A 17639-nucleotide genomic window follows, 5' to 3' on the forward strand; every position below is an offset into this window, starting at 1 on the left:
CAAATTTATTCCTCATGAGTGGGGCACCCGACGCATCCCCGCACATAGCCACTGACATATGGGTCACTGCGATGTTGACACGTTATATTGGCAGGGCCTATGTCTAAATACGGATGGAGGCACCGTATTTGTATGGTTGGACAAGTTCGACCACAAGTTTCATGTATTTTACAACTTTAGACACCAAGTTGACCATGCAAGACAAGTTTAGGCACCTCCGATGTATTGAACTCTCAAGGAAACTACACACGATCCAGCACTTATTTCAGGATATCTTGTTCACACCTTTAGAAGACTATCAGTATGTTTTCTGCCGTTTACTAGCAATCCAAAAAAATGTAAAATTTATTAGTTCATTTCCGTGTCTTATTTGAGCTACTAATAAATATCGTTTGAAGGGACAATTACATTTGCCCTTAATTGGAACCCACAACTTGTCAAAGGCCATTGGCCGGACGGAAAATGTACGGAAGAGCATTTCTATAACCGCACTTAACGGGAGAGGGGAAAATTTGAACACACTTCGTAATTAGGGGTAAATGTGAGTTGGTGGTTCGAGTTAGGGGCTGAAATGAAATGACCCTAGTTTGAAAGATATATTTGTGGTGGAGGAGATCAAAACCACATACATGTGGGAAGTATTTTGTTTGCGACTAGAAATATATTTTATATGTGGTTTACACGTCGTGTTCAAAGAGCTCAACATTAATTTGAATGCACTTCCAATAATGTTGAAACCATTTCTGGACCGCGTGCATTCCACACATATTCCATTTACTAGGTAGATCCAGTCAAAGCAAAACTCATAGGTCAAATTAAACATTCAATGACATTAGCATTCACTCAAAGGGGTCCATACACTCCCACATCAATATAATCAACTAGTTTAAATTAAAATTGTAGTTATTATAGACGTACTAGTTTTGCATTAGATGTCATGATCGTTCTAGTTGATGTGACCTTAATAATGCCCGCTCCATATGCATCTATAAGAATCAATTTTTCCGATGCATTTGGCAATCATACTTAACCCTAGCTCCCAAACGGTTAAGCATTATGGCCTCCAACAACAACAAAACATCGAAGGGTAAGCTGGTTAGCGTTGTCATGACTAGCATAGCACTCCTATATCACATGCGCACTACTTTACTAACTTATTTATATATGTCTGATTTGCCGTGCAGGGGAGAGTAGCAAGACGGTTACTCCACAGAAGATTCATTCGGCTTCACCAACACCTAATACTCGACAACATGATGCCCTGAATGCAAGGGCTGCCGCGGGTTAGTACCTCTCACCGATGGCTCGAGTATATCCAGAGTTAAGTTATTTATTATTTTGTATTCGAATACCTGAAAGTAAACTGATTTGACATGAGACGATGAGTACGAATGCTGTTATGCTGCTGTCATCGCATAACGCCGTGAAACATGCATCTTCTTGTACTGACTAATTAGTACCACCTCTTCCGTTCATGGATCAGTTGAGTCTATGCTATCGAGCCTTCGTAAATAGATAATATTTTTGGCATTGACACGTCTTGAACATGAATCCTAGATCATTAGCTTTAGTAGGCATATGCTGCAGAGAAACATTGTATATGTGTTTTTTGAGCTGCAAAACTCTATGCTATTTGAAATATTTTTTGATGATAAATCTAATGATGCTTTTTTTAATCTAGTTTTGGGTCCATCACAAATGGTTTTGAGTTCATCACATGCTCTAACTCATGCCTAAAAACCCTCCCCACATATGGTTTTGAGTTCATAACCACTGGTTGATTACCCATATGAGGGGAACATCACACACGGTCCAAGAGGAAGTGACAACCAGCCAAACAGTTGTAGTCCAATACCATGTTGTCACCAACTCGACAGAAACAATCAACACATGCATTCCGGTGGCACCAATGGAAAGTGGTAGTTATTTTCAATCGCTCCTCAGAAGAGGCTCTTTGACACAAACATTATAATAGGAAGTACTTGATACTCATATATGCTTAGGCCACCTAACATCCTAGCCATCGATTTTATAGGGATAAAAGCCCAGTCTTCAATGGCCAAGGCTGAAAAAAAGGAAACTCCCTTTGTTAATCCAAATCCCACTGAAAACTAAATGGATCCTGCAACCACAATACAAGATATTTAAGGGAAAGGTTCTCAATTCATGATTCATCATTTCATATCGCTTCAGGATAAAACTTAACTAGGAGCATTTGCATACCCATCACTAGTTATATTTTCGTTTGACCGTTTCAAATCACGCCCACACCCACACGTCGTTATAATTCCTGCTTGGTTTTCTATTTGAATTCCCACTAGCAATCCATCCTTGATGTTTGAAATTCCAAACTTTCAGGTGAATGACCCAAGACCTGCCTAATCTTTTCCCTGCAGTCTATATTAAATGTAGCCAAAGATGTATTCTTCTTCTTTTAATCCTTCCTCATCCAAACATTATGTATCGTATATTTATCAAACCCCATCGTGGGGCCATTTTATAATTTGAGACAACTAATAAGTTTGGAAGAGATGAAAGAAACACAATGATAATTTGAAGTCTCACTCCACAATAAGAACACATACCTAATCTCTTTTCCCTTCCTTGAATCAAGGGTGTAAGTCCTAGGCATGTTATGCTCAACGTCAAGCCCAAGCATGTGAATCGGATAGAGCCTCCATGTCACTTGTAGGATATATTAGTATATCTGCAATTCGTTCCGTGAAACACTAGTTTGCACTAAAAATGAGTGTATTTAGCAAATCTGGATGCAGGGTGTCTTCGACGGTGGAATCGAGACCCACAAACTCACATCAAGGATTCCATATTAAGTACTAAATTTTATAGTGTCAAATAGACTATGGTCCTATGAATAAACGAAATTTGTTCATATAAAATAAATAAATGGAACCTACTGTCGAGCACCTATTCATAACTTCTGATAGAAAATACGGATGATAGATAGGATGAGGATATGAGACGCACAAGTCACGGAGCCTCCTATGGGTTATGGTGTCAAACCCGAGGGCCCAATGAACATGTGCCACAATGCGTTTAACTTCTTATACAAATATACTTCTTAAGTAAAAAAGTAAGGATCTCTTTAATAATGAATTAATCAAGTTTCTACCGTTGATAGTGTCCAAAACTCCAAGATGGTCGGACCAAACCAAATGCCTTAGTTTATGCACGTTGCAGAACAGTTCTGTTGTTGATATAGCTTTTGGAATAGCTAATCGATCATGATGTGCGCTATAATACATGATAATTATGCCGTAATTTGTTTTACGGGGCAACACTGTGTTGTTTGTATGCTTATACTCTTACTTAATTAAACATAGTAAGATTGAATTGTACTGGTTAATTAGCTATGTTCCCAATAAATTATTGAAGCAAAAAAAAATCCTATATTAGTAATGAGGAACATATATCATCCAAATTCTACCAGTAAAAATGGCTTGACTCATTGAGTTAATCAATTAACATTTGTTCCAACTGGGAACGACGACTAAGGAACATCTACTATATGCACACATATACATCAGCTAGTCAAATCAAGAAAAGCCGCGATATGACAATTATACCATATGGATACCCATAGCTGTTATCGTGTAGAATATTAGGACCCAGCTAGCCAAACATCTCCTACATTAACTCTCAAAAGACATGTGCTAATCTGAATGCCAAGGTCAAGGAAACTACACATGATCCAACATTTATTTCGGGATATCTAGTTCACACCTTTAGAAGACTATCGGTACATTTTGTGCCATTTTCTAGCAAGCAAAAATGAATGTAAAATTTATTAGTACATTTTCGAGCCTTATTTCAGCTACTAATAAATATAGTTCTAAAGATATGTCTGTGGAGGAGCTGATCAAAACCAGATACATGTTGGCACTATTTCGTTTGCGACTAGAAATATATTTTATATGTGGTTCCCACGTGGTGATCAAAGAGCTCAACATTAATTTGAATGCACATCCAATAATTTCCAAACCACTTCTGGACCTCGTGCATTCGACGCATATTTCATTGACTAGGTAGATCCAGTCAAAGCAAAACTCATGGGTCAAATTAAACATTCAATGACATTAGCACTCACTCAAAGGAGTCCATACACTCAGAAATCATTGTAATTAATTGGTGCAAAATGAAATTATAGTTATTATACACGTACTAGTTTCACATTAGACGTCACAATCGTTCTAGCTGATGCAATTTTTACAATGCCCGCTCCACTTGCTTCTATTAGAATCGATTTTTCCGATGCATTTGGTAATCACACTTCAACCTAGCTCACAAATGGTAAAGAATTATGGCCTGCAACAACTACAAAACGGCGAAGTGTGAGCTGACTAGCGTTGCAATGATTAGGATAGCACTCGCATATCACATGCACGCTACTTTATTAAGTTATTCATATATGTCTGATATGCCGTGCAGGGGCAAGTAGCAAGACGGTTACTCCACTGAAGATTCATTCGGTTTTGCCAACACCTAATACTCAAAATCCAGATGCCCTGAATGCACGTTCTACCACGGGTTAGTAGCTCTCACCAATGGCTCGAGTATATCCAGAGTTAAGTTATTTGTTATCTTTATTCGTTTACCTGAAAGTAATATGATTGGCCATGCAGCGATGAGTACGAATCACATTACTCCACTGGCATCACGAAATGCCGGTAAACAAGCATCTTCTTGTACTGACTAATTAGTACCACATCTTCCTTCCATGGATCACTTGAGTCTATTCTTTTCCGGCATTCACAAACAGATAATAATTTTGGCTTTGACACGTGTTGAACATGAATCATAGATCATGAGCTTTAGTAGGCATATGTCGTAGAAAAACATTGTATTATTCGAAATATTTTTCATGATAAATTTAATAATGCTTTTTTCATACGGTTTTGAGTTCATCACATGGCCTAACTCGTGTCTAAAAACTCTCCCGACATATCGTTTGAGTTCATAACCACTGGTTGATTACCCCTAAGAGGGGTACATCACACACGGTCCAAGAGGAAGTGACAGGCAACCAGACAGTTGTACTCCGCGACCATGCTGTCACCAACTCGTCAAAAACAATCAACGCATGCAGGGGAGTGGCACCATGGGAAAGTGGTAGTTATTTTCAACCGCTTCTCAAAAGAAGCTCTTTGACGCAAACATTCTAGTAGAAAGTACTTGAAATTCATATATTCTTAGGCAACCTAGCATCCTAGCCATTGTTTTTATACGGGTAACAACCCAGTCTTCAACGGCCAAGGTTGAGGCGGAAAAGGAAAATCCCTTTCTTAATCCAATTCCCAGTGAGAACTAAATAGATCCAGCAACCATAGTAGATGATATTTACGGGCAAGGTTGTAAGTTCATGATCCATCATTTTTATCCCCTCTGGTTAAAACTTAACTAGGCGCATATTCATATCCATCACTAGTCATACATTTGTTCGACCGTTTCAAATCACGCCCACACCTACATGTCGTCATAATTCCTGCGTGATTTTTTATTTGGATTCCAACTAGCAATCCATCCTTAATGTTTGAAATTCCGAACCTCCAGGTTAATGACTGAACACCTTCCTAATCTTTTCCCTGCAGTCTATATTAAATGTAGCCAAAGGTGTATTCTTCATCTTTGAATCCTTCCTCATCCAAAGATTGTGTGTCGTATATTTATCAAACCCCTCCATGGTGCCATTATATAATTTGAGACAACTCATAAGTTTGGAAGAGATGAAAGAAAAACATTAATAATTTGAAGTCTTCCTCCATAATCGGAACACATACCTAATCTCTTTTCCCCTCCTTGAAACAGGGGTATAAATCCTAGGCATGTTATTCTCAAGGTCAAGCCCAAGTATGTGCATATGAAAGAGCCTCCATGACACTTGTAGGATATATTAGTATATCTGCACTTTGTCATGTGGGACTAAAAAGGACTAGATTTAGCAAAGTAGATCCAGGGTGGCTTCGACGGTGGAATCGAGCCGCACAAGCTCAAATTGAGGATGCCATATTAAGGAATAAATTTTGCAGGGTAAAATAGACTATGAGTCCTATAAATAAACGGAATTTGTTCATATAAAATAAATGAATAGAACCTAGTGTCGAGCTCCTATCCATAACTTTTGATAGAAAATATGGATGATAGAGAGGATCAGGAAAAGAGATGTGGAAGAAATGGAGACTTCTACGGGTTATTCGGGTGTCCTGAGGGCCCGCTGAACGTACGTCACAATGCGTTAAACTTCTTATACATCTATAGTCCTTCAGTAAAAAAGGAAATGCTCACTTTAAGAATGAGTCAAGCAAGTTTCTTCTGTTGATGGTGTCCAAAGCTCCAAGATGGTCGGACCAAACCAAATGCCTTAGTTTATGCACACAGCAGAATAGTTTTGTTATTGATATAGCTTTTGGAATAGCTAATTGCTCATGACACGGTGTTTTCCGGGGCAATTATGCCCTAATCTGTTTTTGGGGCAACACGGTGTTGTTTGTACGCTTCTCCTGTTAATTAAATATACTAAGATTGAAATGTACTGGTTAATTAACTATGTGCCCAATAAATTATTCAAGCAAAAAAATTCCTAATTAGTAATAAGGAACATATATCATGAAAATTCTAAAAGTAAAAATGGCTTGACTCGATGTCCTAATAAACAACTTTTGTTCCAACTTGGAACGACGACTAAGGAACATGTACCATATGCACACATATACATCAGCTAGTCAAATCAAAAAAAGCTGCGCTATGACAGTTATACCATATGTATACCCATAACTGTTTTCGTGTAGAATATTAGGACCTAGCTAGCTAAAGATCTCCTACATTAACTCCCAAAAGACTTGTGCTAATTTGAGTGGCAAGGCCAAGGAAACTACACATGATCCTGAACTTATTTCAGATATCTTGTTCACACGTTTAGAAGACTATCAGTACTTTTCTGCCGTTTCTAGCAAGAGAAAATAAATGTAAAATTTATTAGTGCATTTTCGTGCCTTATTTCAGCTACTGATAAATGTAGTTTGAAATATATATCTGTCGAGGAGTTGATCATAACCACATAAATGTGAGCACTATTTCATTGGCGACTAGTAATATATTTTATATGTGGCTTGCTTGTCATGTTCAGAGAACACAACATTAATTTGAATGCACTTCCAATAATTTCCAAAACCATTTCTGTATTGCATGCATTCAACACATATTCCATTGACTAGGTAGATCCAGTAAAAAAAATCATGGGTCAAATTAAACATTTAATGACATTAGGACTCACTCAGAGGAGTCCATAAAATCCAACATCAATGTAATCAACTAGTGGAAATTAAAATTTTAGTTATTATACCCGTACTAATTTTGCATTAGATGTCATGATCGGTCGAGTTGATGCAATTTTTACAATGCGCGCTCCATATGCGTCTATAAGAATCGATATTTTCAACCTAGCTCAGAAACAGTTAGGCATTATGGCCTCCAACAACAACAGAACGGTGAAGGCTCAGTTGGTTAGTGTTGTAATGATTATCATAGCACTCCTATATTACATGCATGCTACTTTTCTAACTTATTTATATATGTCTGATATGCCGTGCAGGGGACAATAGCAAGACGGTTACTCCAATGAATATTCATTTGGCTTCGCCAACACCTAATACTCGACAACAGGATGCCCTGAATGCACGGGCTGCAACGGGTTAGTACCTCTCACTGATGGCTCAAGTATAGTCAGAGTTAAGTTATGTATTATTTTGGATTCGATTACCTGAAAGTAATCTGATTTGACTTGCGGTGATGAGTATGAGTCCCATTACACCAGTGACATCGCATAATGCCGTTAAACATGCATCTTCTGGTACTAATTAATTAGTACCACCTCTTCCTTTCATGGAAAACTTGAGTCTATTCTATATGGCTTTAATAAAGAGATAATATTTTTGAGATTGACACGTCTTGAGGGTGAATCCTAGATCATTTGGTTTAGTAGGCCTATGCTGCAGAAAAACTTTGTATACGATTATTTGAGCTGGAAAACTTTGTATTATTTGAAATATTTTCCGTCTTACTGATATATGTTCTATCTATCTGTCGTTTAAAGGTTGCTACACACGATTCTTGTATCTATCGGTGTCCCAAGACGTGCCTTCGTCTCCACGTTGACGCATGCATTCCATAGCTACAAGCGTACGTACGTGGGATTAGTGAGTCCATGTGCCATACGTACCTACCTACCGATCAGAAGAATCTTCTATAAATATAGCTATAGGCTCATGCACGGCCACAACCATCTAGCTCTTCCATAGCTATACCCATCCGCCTCCCGGCCATCTGCTTCCGCGCCGGGCGCCGGCCTCGTAACCATGGAGCTCATGCAAACCGTCTTCTGCCTTCTCCTCCTCGTCCTTGCACAGGATGGTATGCACATCATAAACTCCTTACAGCCTTGCTTTTGCTTTTAGATATTCGTTACTAGCTCTACGAGTATACATGTTATACTTCGATCTCGTCAAGTTCTTCATGCATGCACTGAGACATGATTGATCTATCTGACAGGGGCTCGTGTGGAGGCACGAGGCACACCTTCGGCTGATCAGGGGTCAAAGAACCAATGGTCCAGCATGTTCGTCTTCGGGGATGGCTTCGTCGACAACGGCAACCTCCCAGAGACCAACACATGGCGTCAATGGAGCTATCCCTACGGCTCCTATCTCGACTCCCGTGGATCTGCGACTCCTGTTCCAACTGGGCGCCTTTCCAACTATTGGATTCAATCTGACTTCATCGGTACGTATTCAGTATATATACTGGTATGCTAGTACCTAGCTAGATAGAGAATTTATTTTTGAGCACGTACAACCTTATATCTAAGATCATTCAAAATAATCCATCATATCAATGCTCTAGATAATTTAGTTCCGACCCTTACAATCTTATATGTGTTCTACTAAAAATAATCCTTCATATTTATTGATTTATTTCCCTTGCAGCAAGGATCTTGGGCCTCAGTGAAGCCCCTCCATCGTACAGGCTCACGCCACATCTATCTTGCGACCCATCTGGCATGACCTTTGCTTTCGGCGGCGCTGGCGTCTATGATGTGCCGGACAAGAAGGTGCCGACCCTTGCCACACAGGTCAATGCTTTCACGAGGCTACTCAATGCCGGGGTCATCTCAAGACAACAGCTTCAGAGCTCCGTCGCTCTTGTCTCCATCTCCGGCAATGACTACATGACTGGTGCCAACGTCGAGAATGCCTTCTTGAGTAGCTTCGATGATGTGAGTAGTAGTTAGCAGACTCAAACTTACAAACACTAACCAGTCCGCAATTACTATATACCCATCTTCTTACCAAGTAACTTCTATTCCATCCAGATCGATAGTTATATTGGGAATGTGACGACCGAGATTGCGAGGAACGTGGGGAAGCTACAGAGGCTAGGTGTGAGAAAGGTACTAGTGAACAACATGCATCCCATTGGCTGCACGCCTTTGCGGACTAGTTCGAGCAACTACACGACATGCGACCTTCTGGCCAACTATGCCGCAACTGTGCACAACATCAATATAGAACACCTAATGGGCAACAAGAATAATGCCCACATACTGGACCTCTACACTGCCTTCACCGACATCGTCAATCACGCCCCTGGTAAGTACTTTATATGTCTGCACGCGCATGATGCAAATTAAATCAGATTTCACATGCATGCATTTTATTAAACATCTGTTGGAACTATGTGTATGCAGGTGAAGGGTCGGATCAGTCAAACAATTTCAAGCGCAAGCTGACACCTTGCTGCGAGGCTTCCACCGAGCTGGGGTACTGTGGACAGGTTAGCCCTTCAGGGGAGCACCTCTACGACCTATGCAAGAATCCTGACAAGAAGTTCTTCTGGGACGAGTCTTACCCGACAACTGCTGGGTGGGAAGCTGTTATAGAGGCACTAGAAGAACCTTTGAGGGAGTTCCTAGATCGGGACTATGTTCCATGATGCATTTGTAGTTTAGGTTTAGCTCGATCCATTGCTTGTTGGTGCAATATCTTTTAGCTAGGTTAGCTTTATATAGATAGTATTCGTATTTAGGAAGAAACTTGTGAGTTTTTGTTTCCTTGGTCACGCAATGTGTCCAGAATCTGGGCGTGACAGGCGCGGGCCTTTTGTAGAGAACTTTCCTCTCAAAGAGAAAGAGGTCGTCCCTCCCAATCAAAAGAAGGAGGGTTCTGTTCTGCTTCCGCTGCCACTCCAGGCATTGGAGCGGGATTCGGATGCCGCTCTTCACTGCGTTGAATCGAAGGGAACTACTATAGAGAGTGGAATAAGCTACAAGGCATAACACTATGAGCTTTCCTTTAGATAACCTTAATCACACCAGCTTTCCTTGTGTTCCATGAACTTTGGTCTAGTTGCCTTCATGTTTTAAGAAAGGTAGTCCTATTATATATGGTGAATCTAGCGTGCATCTATTTGAGGAGCTCGTGGGAGTTGCAGCAAACAAAGAAGGTGCTTGGCTGATAGAGTGATAGGTTCTATTTGTGTCAAGATTAGATATATAGCATTGCATGTGCGATCTTTGGTCTCAAAGACTGCGTTTTAGTCGATTGAGGTAACGCTCCACCTGGTGCATCTCGTGCTGCTCTTCCCCGCGCTGCCGCCATTGCCTCGCGCATGGTTGGTTTGCCGTTGCAGGGCGTGGCAGTAGCACGGGTGTTTGACACAATATTATGGGTTCCAAGCCAGCTCATTTCAACGTGGCAAAGACGACAAATACACACACTGGCACTCGCACACCAGACATTCGTCCAGCTTTCTCGGCACTTCTCTAAGGTCTTTGTTCAGGTTCTCCATTCACCATGTACGCCTCGGCTCGCCAAGGCTGTGTCTATGTCGTCGTTCCCATACGTCTTGTTGGAACAGTAGCCTGTAATTAAAAGCGCACAGGTCGTGCATGTGAGAAACTCCACTTGGCTCTCTGCCGGTGTTGGGGTCCTTGGGGATGACCTTGCGTTGGTATTTGTTTCAATTCCAATGGCAAGCACATGTCTGTAACAAGCTAGGTCTTATGCCGCAGATATTTATTTCACATTTGTGGGCTTGGTTTCTTTTACTTTGCTGTTACAAGTATTGGGAAGCAAGTTAACGGGAGAGACAGATGCTTCCTGGGAAGAAGGAAATATTGATCACTTCAAGCTAGTCTGACATATGTTGGTGGATCCTAAAGAAAGGAAAATGGAATATGTCCTAGTTGAATTGGGACAAAATGATGCTCCCTAAATCAAAGGGTGGTATGTGTTTTCGTGATATGCATCGTCGACGGCCTGGAGGGCTTATGTGCATGATTGCTAGGTGCAAAATAATACCGGCCCCAATGGGAATTTGTTGGATCCAGTGTTTACCGCGTCCACTGTGTGGAAAGGAATAGAAAACGGGATGGCACTAGTCAAGCAATAATTTAGGAGAGTTGTTGATGGTACTTCCATTCCTACGAGGATCATCGTTACACCGCATCGCGCTCAAGGAAAATTGTAGACTACATCTTGCAGTGTTTTTTTTTCACACAAGGGGTACCCGCTTTCAATCTCTTCTTGCAAGGATGGTTCAAGGCCTGACTGTGCGCGTATCATCAAATTCTGAGTTGTAATCAGAGACGTCTGGGCTTGAGTAGTTGAGTTGACCAAGTGTCTCCGGTCAATAACATTTGTGTGGAACGTCTATCTATCACCTTTCTCGCGAACCAATTTTGCGCAGCCAGATATTGGGTTTCCAGAGAAAATATGGCTCATGCCTTAGAGGAGTGTAGTTTCACTATATTTTCTTCGGTCAACCTGCTGCCGGTGAACTTGTTGGCGTGACTGCGATAGGCTAGTCATGGACGCCATGGTTTGTGCCATCTCAAGCTTCTTCGTTGCATTGAGTTTCTCTCCCTTTATCTCTCTTCATAAGCTTGCGATCTCTTGGTGGAGCGGCAAAAATATATGAGGAGGACGTCAAACATCATGCAACAAGGTCATTGTGCTCGTCTAGGATTTCTGGCATTACATAATTCAGGCATGACACATGGTAAAGAAGCTACACCAATGGAGGCACTGGTCAAGTTACTGGTGGTTACATGACATAACTTAATAATACGCAGTGGTTCACAACCGGAGATATCATTAAAGGGAAGATGCCGCTGCAGAATTCCTAGAGGGAAGCAGAACAAAAATATGATGCCCCAAACCTGTTCTTGCCACCGCCGCCAAAAAATATGGCTGCCCTTGGTGTACAGGTCTTTTTGGGCATCAGATGGTACTTCGGGGACCGATATATGCTCCTCAGGACGCATGATGGAACAATTGTATTTGCAGCTTGTCGCATGTCGCTTTCTGTTAAACTGCTAAGAGGTGTTGGAAGTGGAGGTACATGCGGTAATGATCGGTATGCACTAGCTTTCCAACATAACGATCTTCATGCAGTGATGTGGTCGGACTTTTCAGTTGCTCTTTCCATTGTCTCTAGAGATGACCTAGATGGCTCTGCTTATGGACATATTGCTGCTGAGATGTTGACAGTGAGTTTATTTCGCACAAGCATCAATGTGAATTGAATAGGGTTGTAGATTGTCTGGCATATTATAGTCGTACTGAATGTATAGCACTGCTGTGTGGCTACATATAGGACAACCTTGTACTCCCTCCGTCCCAAAATTCTTGTCTTAGATTTGTCTAAATACGGATATATCAAGTCACGTTTTAGTATTAGATACATCCGTATCTAGACTAATCTAAGACAAAAAATTTGGGATGGAGGGAGTATGTTGCAGCTCTTACCTCCGGCGGCGCTAGCCATGTCAGCGTGCGGGAAGATCTGGGCACAGGCGGCATGGGCGGGGAGCAGCAAGTTGTGGGCATCCGCCTCTGCCATGGTCGTGGATGGTGGGGGCCGAGGTGCAGCGGCGGTGGCAGGTGGGCGGCTGGTCGGTTTCAATGCGTCACGCCGGCTAGACGGCGACAACAGCGCAGTTGAACTCCCTGGTGAGTTTCCTCGGGGGTTGGCGGCGGTCCTGGTGGGTCCTCCTTGTAGGTGGCCGGGGCTGTGTCGGTGGCCATGCGCAGTTCTGCGTTGGATGCCAAGTCAGGGCGACAGGGGGGTGTGTCGGGGGCGGGGAGTTTGGGCTGGAGGGATGGGCGGCGCCGATGTGCTCAGACCCCCATCACCGACACAAGGGTGTGTCGGTCTGGATGCGTCCGCTCCCACACCTCCCCCTTTCCCCGGGGACGTGTGGGTGGCCGCAACACTGATGATCTTCAAGGCGGGATACATTCTGCGGGAAACCTTTTTTCATCAGCAATAATGATCTACGCATGTCCTGGAGAGCAATTTCCTGTCAGTTAATCCGGCTCTAGGGACATAGAAGAAATTATACTGCTCCCACACCCTATCTTTTGAACATGATTCTGGAGATGGAACTAATGATGGAGAATTACTAATGATCATATTTCTATGGCAAATGATGCCAAAAAATTTAATCTTCCTATTACTCCTATCAGGATTACTAAATCTCAATCGACTGAGTCTAAAAAAGTCTCTGCGATGCTATATTCATGAGATCTTACATGAAGATCCGTGCAAATTATCATTTTTTCTTCTTATTTTTGGTATGTTGTCTCACTTGACTGAGACTTCGTTATGTCTCAATCAACTGAGAACTAACCACACCCTACTCCTATCAATTGTTTGATCCTTAATCTATGCCCTGTGTCGTTTGTTCAAGGATGCGGCACCTGCTGCTTCGGGATGTATGTGGTAATGGAAATTGGCAAAACGGAGCGCGGCCTCTTCGCAAAAACAAACAAACAAACAAATACATGAAAAGGACATTAGTTAACAGCTATGACAAGCCACAAGGACGAGACACGATGGGGTTACAAGAGTTGGTATCAAGTTCAAACTGAAGAGCGACCGAGCTGGATCTAGCTTGATAAATCAACACTTTTTATTCCCGAAAAATTGAGCTAGGAAACATACGCGCGGAAACAGAAACAAACACCAGCGACGGTCGCCGGAATCAGGTGGAAGAAGAAGAGTTGTTGGAATCACGGAGGCTGCTCTGCATCTGCGGGCAGGCGGCGTCGCAGAGGCGCGAGACGGTCCCATCGTTGGTCCCATAGTAGAGCCCCTCCACTCGGAACCTCCGAATGACACCGTAAGTGCAGTCCTCCCTGGTATGAGAGAGGTCATCGTAGCACCTCTCCTACGCCATGGCGATCTCAGGGTGGGTCATCACATGCTTACAGGCGAAGTAGGGCCTCCTGCACTCATCATCGGAAGCTGCCGCTACAAGCAGCTACTGCACCAGTGCGGCTGTTGCAATGGTCGCCATGGTCGTCTGATGTCTACTACACAATTTGTTCTTGTAGACTCGTGTTGGGCCTCCAAGCGCAGAGTTTTGTAGGACATTAGAAAACTTCCCTCAAGTGGATGACCTAAGGTTTATCAATCCGTGTGAGAGGCGTAGAATGAAGATTGTCTCTCTCAAACAACTCTGCACCAAATAGCAAAAAGTGTCTTTTGTCCCCAACACACCAAATACAATGGTAAAATGTATAGGTGCACTAGTTCGGCGAATAGATGGTGATACAAGTGTAGTAATAATAGTAGATATTGATTTTTGTAATAGTAACAATAAAAAACAGCAAGGTAGCATGTAATATAAGTAAGCACAAACGGAATTGCAATGCTTGAAAACAAGGCCTAGGGTTCATACTTGGGCTAATGCAATCTCTCAAGAATGCTAATATAATTGGATTATATAACCATCCCTCAACGTGCGATGAGGAATCACTCCAAAGTTATTATCTAGCTGAGAAAATAAGACGAAATTGTTTGTAGGGTATGAAACTACCTCAAAGTTATCCTTTCCGATCGATCTATCGAGCTATATCCATATAAGTGTCACAAACAGCCGAAGAGTTCGTACTAAAATAACACCATATGATACACATCAACCAACTCTAATGTCACCTAGATACTCCAATATCACCACGAGTATCCGTGAGTTGATTATACGATATGCATCAAACGATTTCAGATTCATAATACTCAATCCAACACAAAGAACTTCAAAGATTGCCCCAAGATTTCTCCCAGAGAAACAAGGACGAAAACATGCATCAACCCCTATGCATAGATTACCCCAATGCCACCTCGGGAATCTGGGAGTTGAGTGCCAAGACATACATCAAGTGCTCTCAAATCCAACAAAGTATTCAATCCGATAATAATGAAATCTCAAAGGGAAAACTCAATTCATCACAAAAAGATAGAGAGGGAGAAACACCATATGATCCAACTATATTAACAAAGCTCGTGATACATCAAGATCATGCCAAATCAAGAACATGAGAGAGAGAGAGAGAGAGAGATCAAACACATAGCTACTAGTATAAACCCTCAGCCCCGAGGGTGAACTACTCCCTCCTCATTATGGTGGCCGCTGAGATGATGAAGATAGCCTCCTGTGATGATTTTCCCCTCTGGCAGGGTGCCGGAACAGGGTCTAGATTTGTTTTTCATGGCTATAGAGGCTTGCGGCATCGAAAGTTCTGACCTAGGATTATTTCTGGGGGTTTCTGTATTTATATGATTTTTTTGGAGTCGGTCTCACGTCCAGATGGGCTTGGATGGGCCCACTACCCACCACCACACGGGCAAGTCCTCTGGCGCACCCTAGTGGGTAGTGGCCACCTCGTGGCTCTTATGGCCCTCCCACGAAGCTTCTAATGCCTCTTTTCTTCCAAAAAATCGTTAAAAAGTTTCGGTGCATTTGAAGAACTTTTATTTGTACACAAAAAACAACACCACGGTAGTTCTACTGAAACAGCGTCAGTCCGTGTTAGTTCCATTTAAATCATATAAAATTGCACCCCAACCATATAAAACTTTTGTAAACATGGCATCAATACTTCATAAATTCTAGATACATTGGAGTAGGTAAATGATTAAAAAATTATGAAGTGTGAATGCTTGCATAGTGCATAAGTTTGATCAATGATAATTTCAATCACTTTTTCTAGCATGATAACAGCAACTCTTTCTCATAAAAGTCATCATGATAAGTAGCAATCAATTCACATTTTACGGTTCAAACAAATGCCTTCTCTTGAAACTTAACAACCTATGATCTTAGTCACCAGACAACTGCAATTCAACTTATTCTCAACAAAGTCTAAGTAAGAGCTCCACATACTCAATCATCATATAGCCTTGTATGATTGCTAGTACTCAAAGCATATTTCTAGAACAAATGGCATCCATCGAAGACAGAGAATGATAGGGTCTTAATGTTTCGCCTCCTAACTCATTTATCATAGAGATAATTGTCAACAATAATAAATCATGATCAAATATATTTGACTGGCCATATGTGCGTAGATCTTTCCACACCACATGATGCTTGCCAACTAGAGAATAATTGAGGTTGAAATGAGAAAGCACACTATTGACATGTCTCATCATACATAATGTAGTACTTCTTGAGGCGCCGGTTGGTATCCCTCTCTCGCACTAGCATGAACCTAAACTAGCCACTGGTTGTCGTTCGGAAACCGGTACACCTGAGCCTGACACTCCGACCACTCGTCGTATACTCCTCGCGTAGCACTTCTTCGCCATCGATGATCTATGCACCTGCATCGTCACATGAGCCAATGATATACAACAAATTGAACATATAAATCTAGCTATGCAACCCGCCTACCAAGCGGCATCGCAGCTTCGGATCGATCCAGCCGGCACGTTCTGCCTCGTTGTCCAGCGACAGTGTTTTTTCATCGCGCTGGTAAGAATCGGGGCGTCCGTTTTCCTGTACGTCTCGTTCTCGCGCTAGAGTGGATGACGGCTGGGCCAGTCTTGCGCGCGGGCTCGTCTCGCAATCGCGCCGTGTTTGTGTGTCTGTGTCCGTCTGGAGTGAGGTTCAGCGTCGATCGTGGGTTGGCAGCGGTGGCAGCCCCGTCCATCGCGGGTGGTTCGAATCTTTTTACCGTTCGCGCTTGCACCCGCCTGCGTCCGTTCCGCTTCAGCTGCGTCGGGCCCATTTGTCGGTCTCTTGGGTGCGTGGGGGTTCTGTTCTCGCTTGCTGCCGTCGCTGCCTCGCTTCGGTCCGCTGTGTAAAAAGCTGCTTCGCCTGTTTCGTCCCCGCCTCATCTCCTCCTTCCCAATCCGCCGGCTCCTCTCCTCCTCCCCAATCCGCCGCCTCCTCTTCTCCTCCCCAATCCGTTAGCCCTCACCACCATGAAGCCATAGGGGGGAGGGGACTGCGCCGCCGATGGAAGAAATTAGGAAGAGGAGGTGGCGCGGGGGAGACCAGCGGCAGCGACGGCGCATCGATGCGGGGTCGTTTGGATTGTGGCGTGGGAGCGGCGGATGCGGCGTCGGCGGTGGCAAAGAGAAGAGCAACGGTGGCAGCGCCGGCCTGCGAAGAGGCGAGGTGAGCGGTGGTGGCGGCGTCGGGAGAGAGGATGAGAGGGAGAGAGAGAAGGGCAGCAGCTAGCGGCACCTCATCCGTGTCGCGTGGTGGCCCAGATGCGTCCGCCACGTGGCCGGCCTCGATCGGGCCTCAGCCGGAGGACCTCGAGCCGAGGAGTGCGGCC

General features: G+C 43.0%; 1 protein-coding gene and 1 long non-coding RNA gene across 2 annotated transcripts; both read left to right on the top strand.

Annotated features, from left to right (window-relative positions):
* The first annotated feature begins 1179 nt into the window (after positions 1-1179).
* On the top strand, positions 1180-4672 carry LOC119337766. The gene is made up of 3 exons (XR_005163608.1): positions 1180-1283; positions 4447-4545; positions 4641-4672. It is a non-coding gene; the product is annotated as an uncharacterized LOC119337766 (long non-coding RNA).
* Positions 4673-8313: 3641 nt separating this feature from the next.
* LOC119340711 (GDSL esterase/lipase At3g09930-like) lies at positions 8314-10436 on the top strand. The gene is made up of 5 exons (XM_037612631.1): positions 8314-8424; positions 8563-8793; positions 8997-9286; positions 9383-9659; positions 9758-10436. The coding sequence occupies exons 1-5, from the start codon at positions 8370-8372 to the stop codon at positions 10000-10002; spliced, it is 1098 nt and encodes a 365-aa protein (XP_037468528.1). The 5' UTR covers positions 8314-8369; the 3' UTR covers positions 10003-10436.
* Positions 10437-17639: the final 7203 nt, after the last annotated feature.

This window comes from Triticum dicoccoides, chromosome 7B, assembly GCF_002162155.2.
Source record: "Triticum dicoccoides isolate Atlit2015 ecotype Zavitan chromosome 7B, WEW_v2.0, whole genome shotgun sequence".
Taxonomy (NCBI): domain Eukaryota; kingdom Viridiplantae; phylum Streptophyta; class Magnoliopsida; order Poales; family Poaceae; genus Triticum; species Triticum dicoccoides.

Coding starts and splice junctions, on each gene's coding strand:
- LOC119340711 (XM_037612631.1), top strand. CDS start 8,370: ATGGAGCTCATGCAAACCGTCTTCTGCCTTCTCCTCCTCGTCCTTGCA. Junction 8,794..8,996: donor GATTCAATCTGACTTCATCG/GTACGTATTCAG, acceptor TTTCCCTTGCAG/CAAGGATCTTGGGCCTCAGT. Junction 9,287..9,382: donor TCTTGAGTAGCTTCGATGAT/GTGAGTAGTAGT, acceptor TATTCCATCCAG/ATCGATAGTTATATTGGGAA.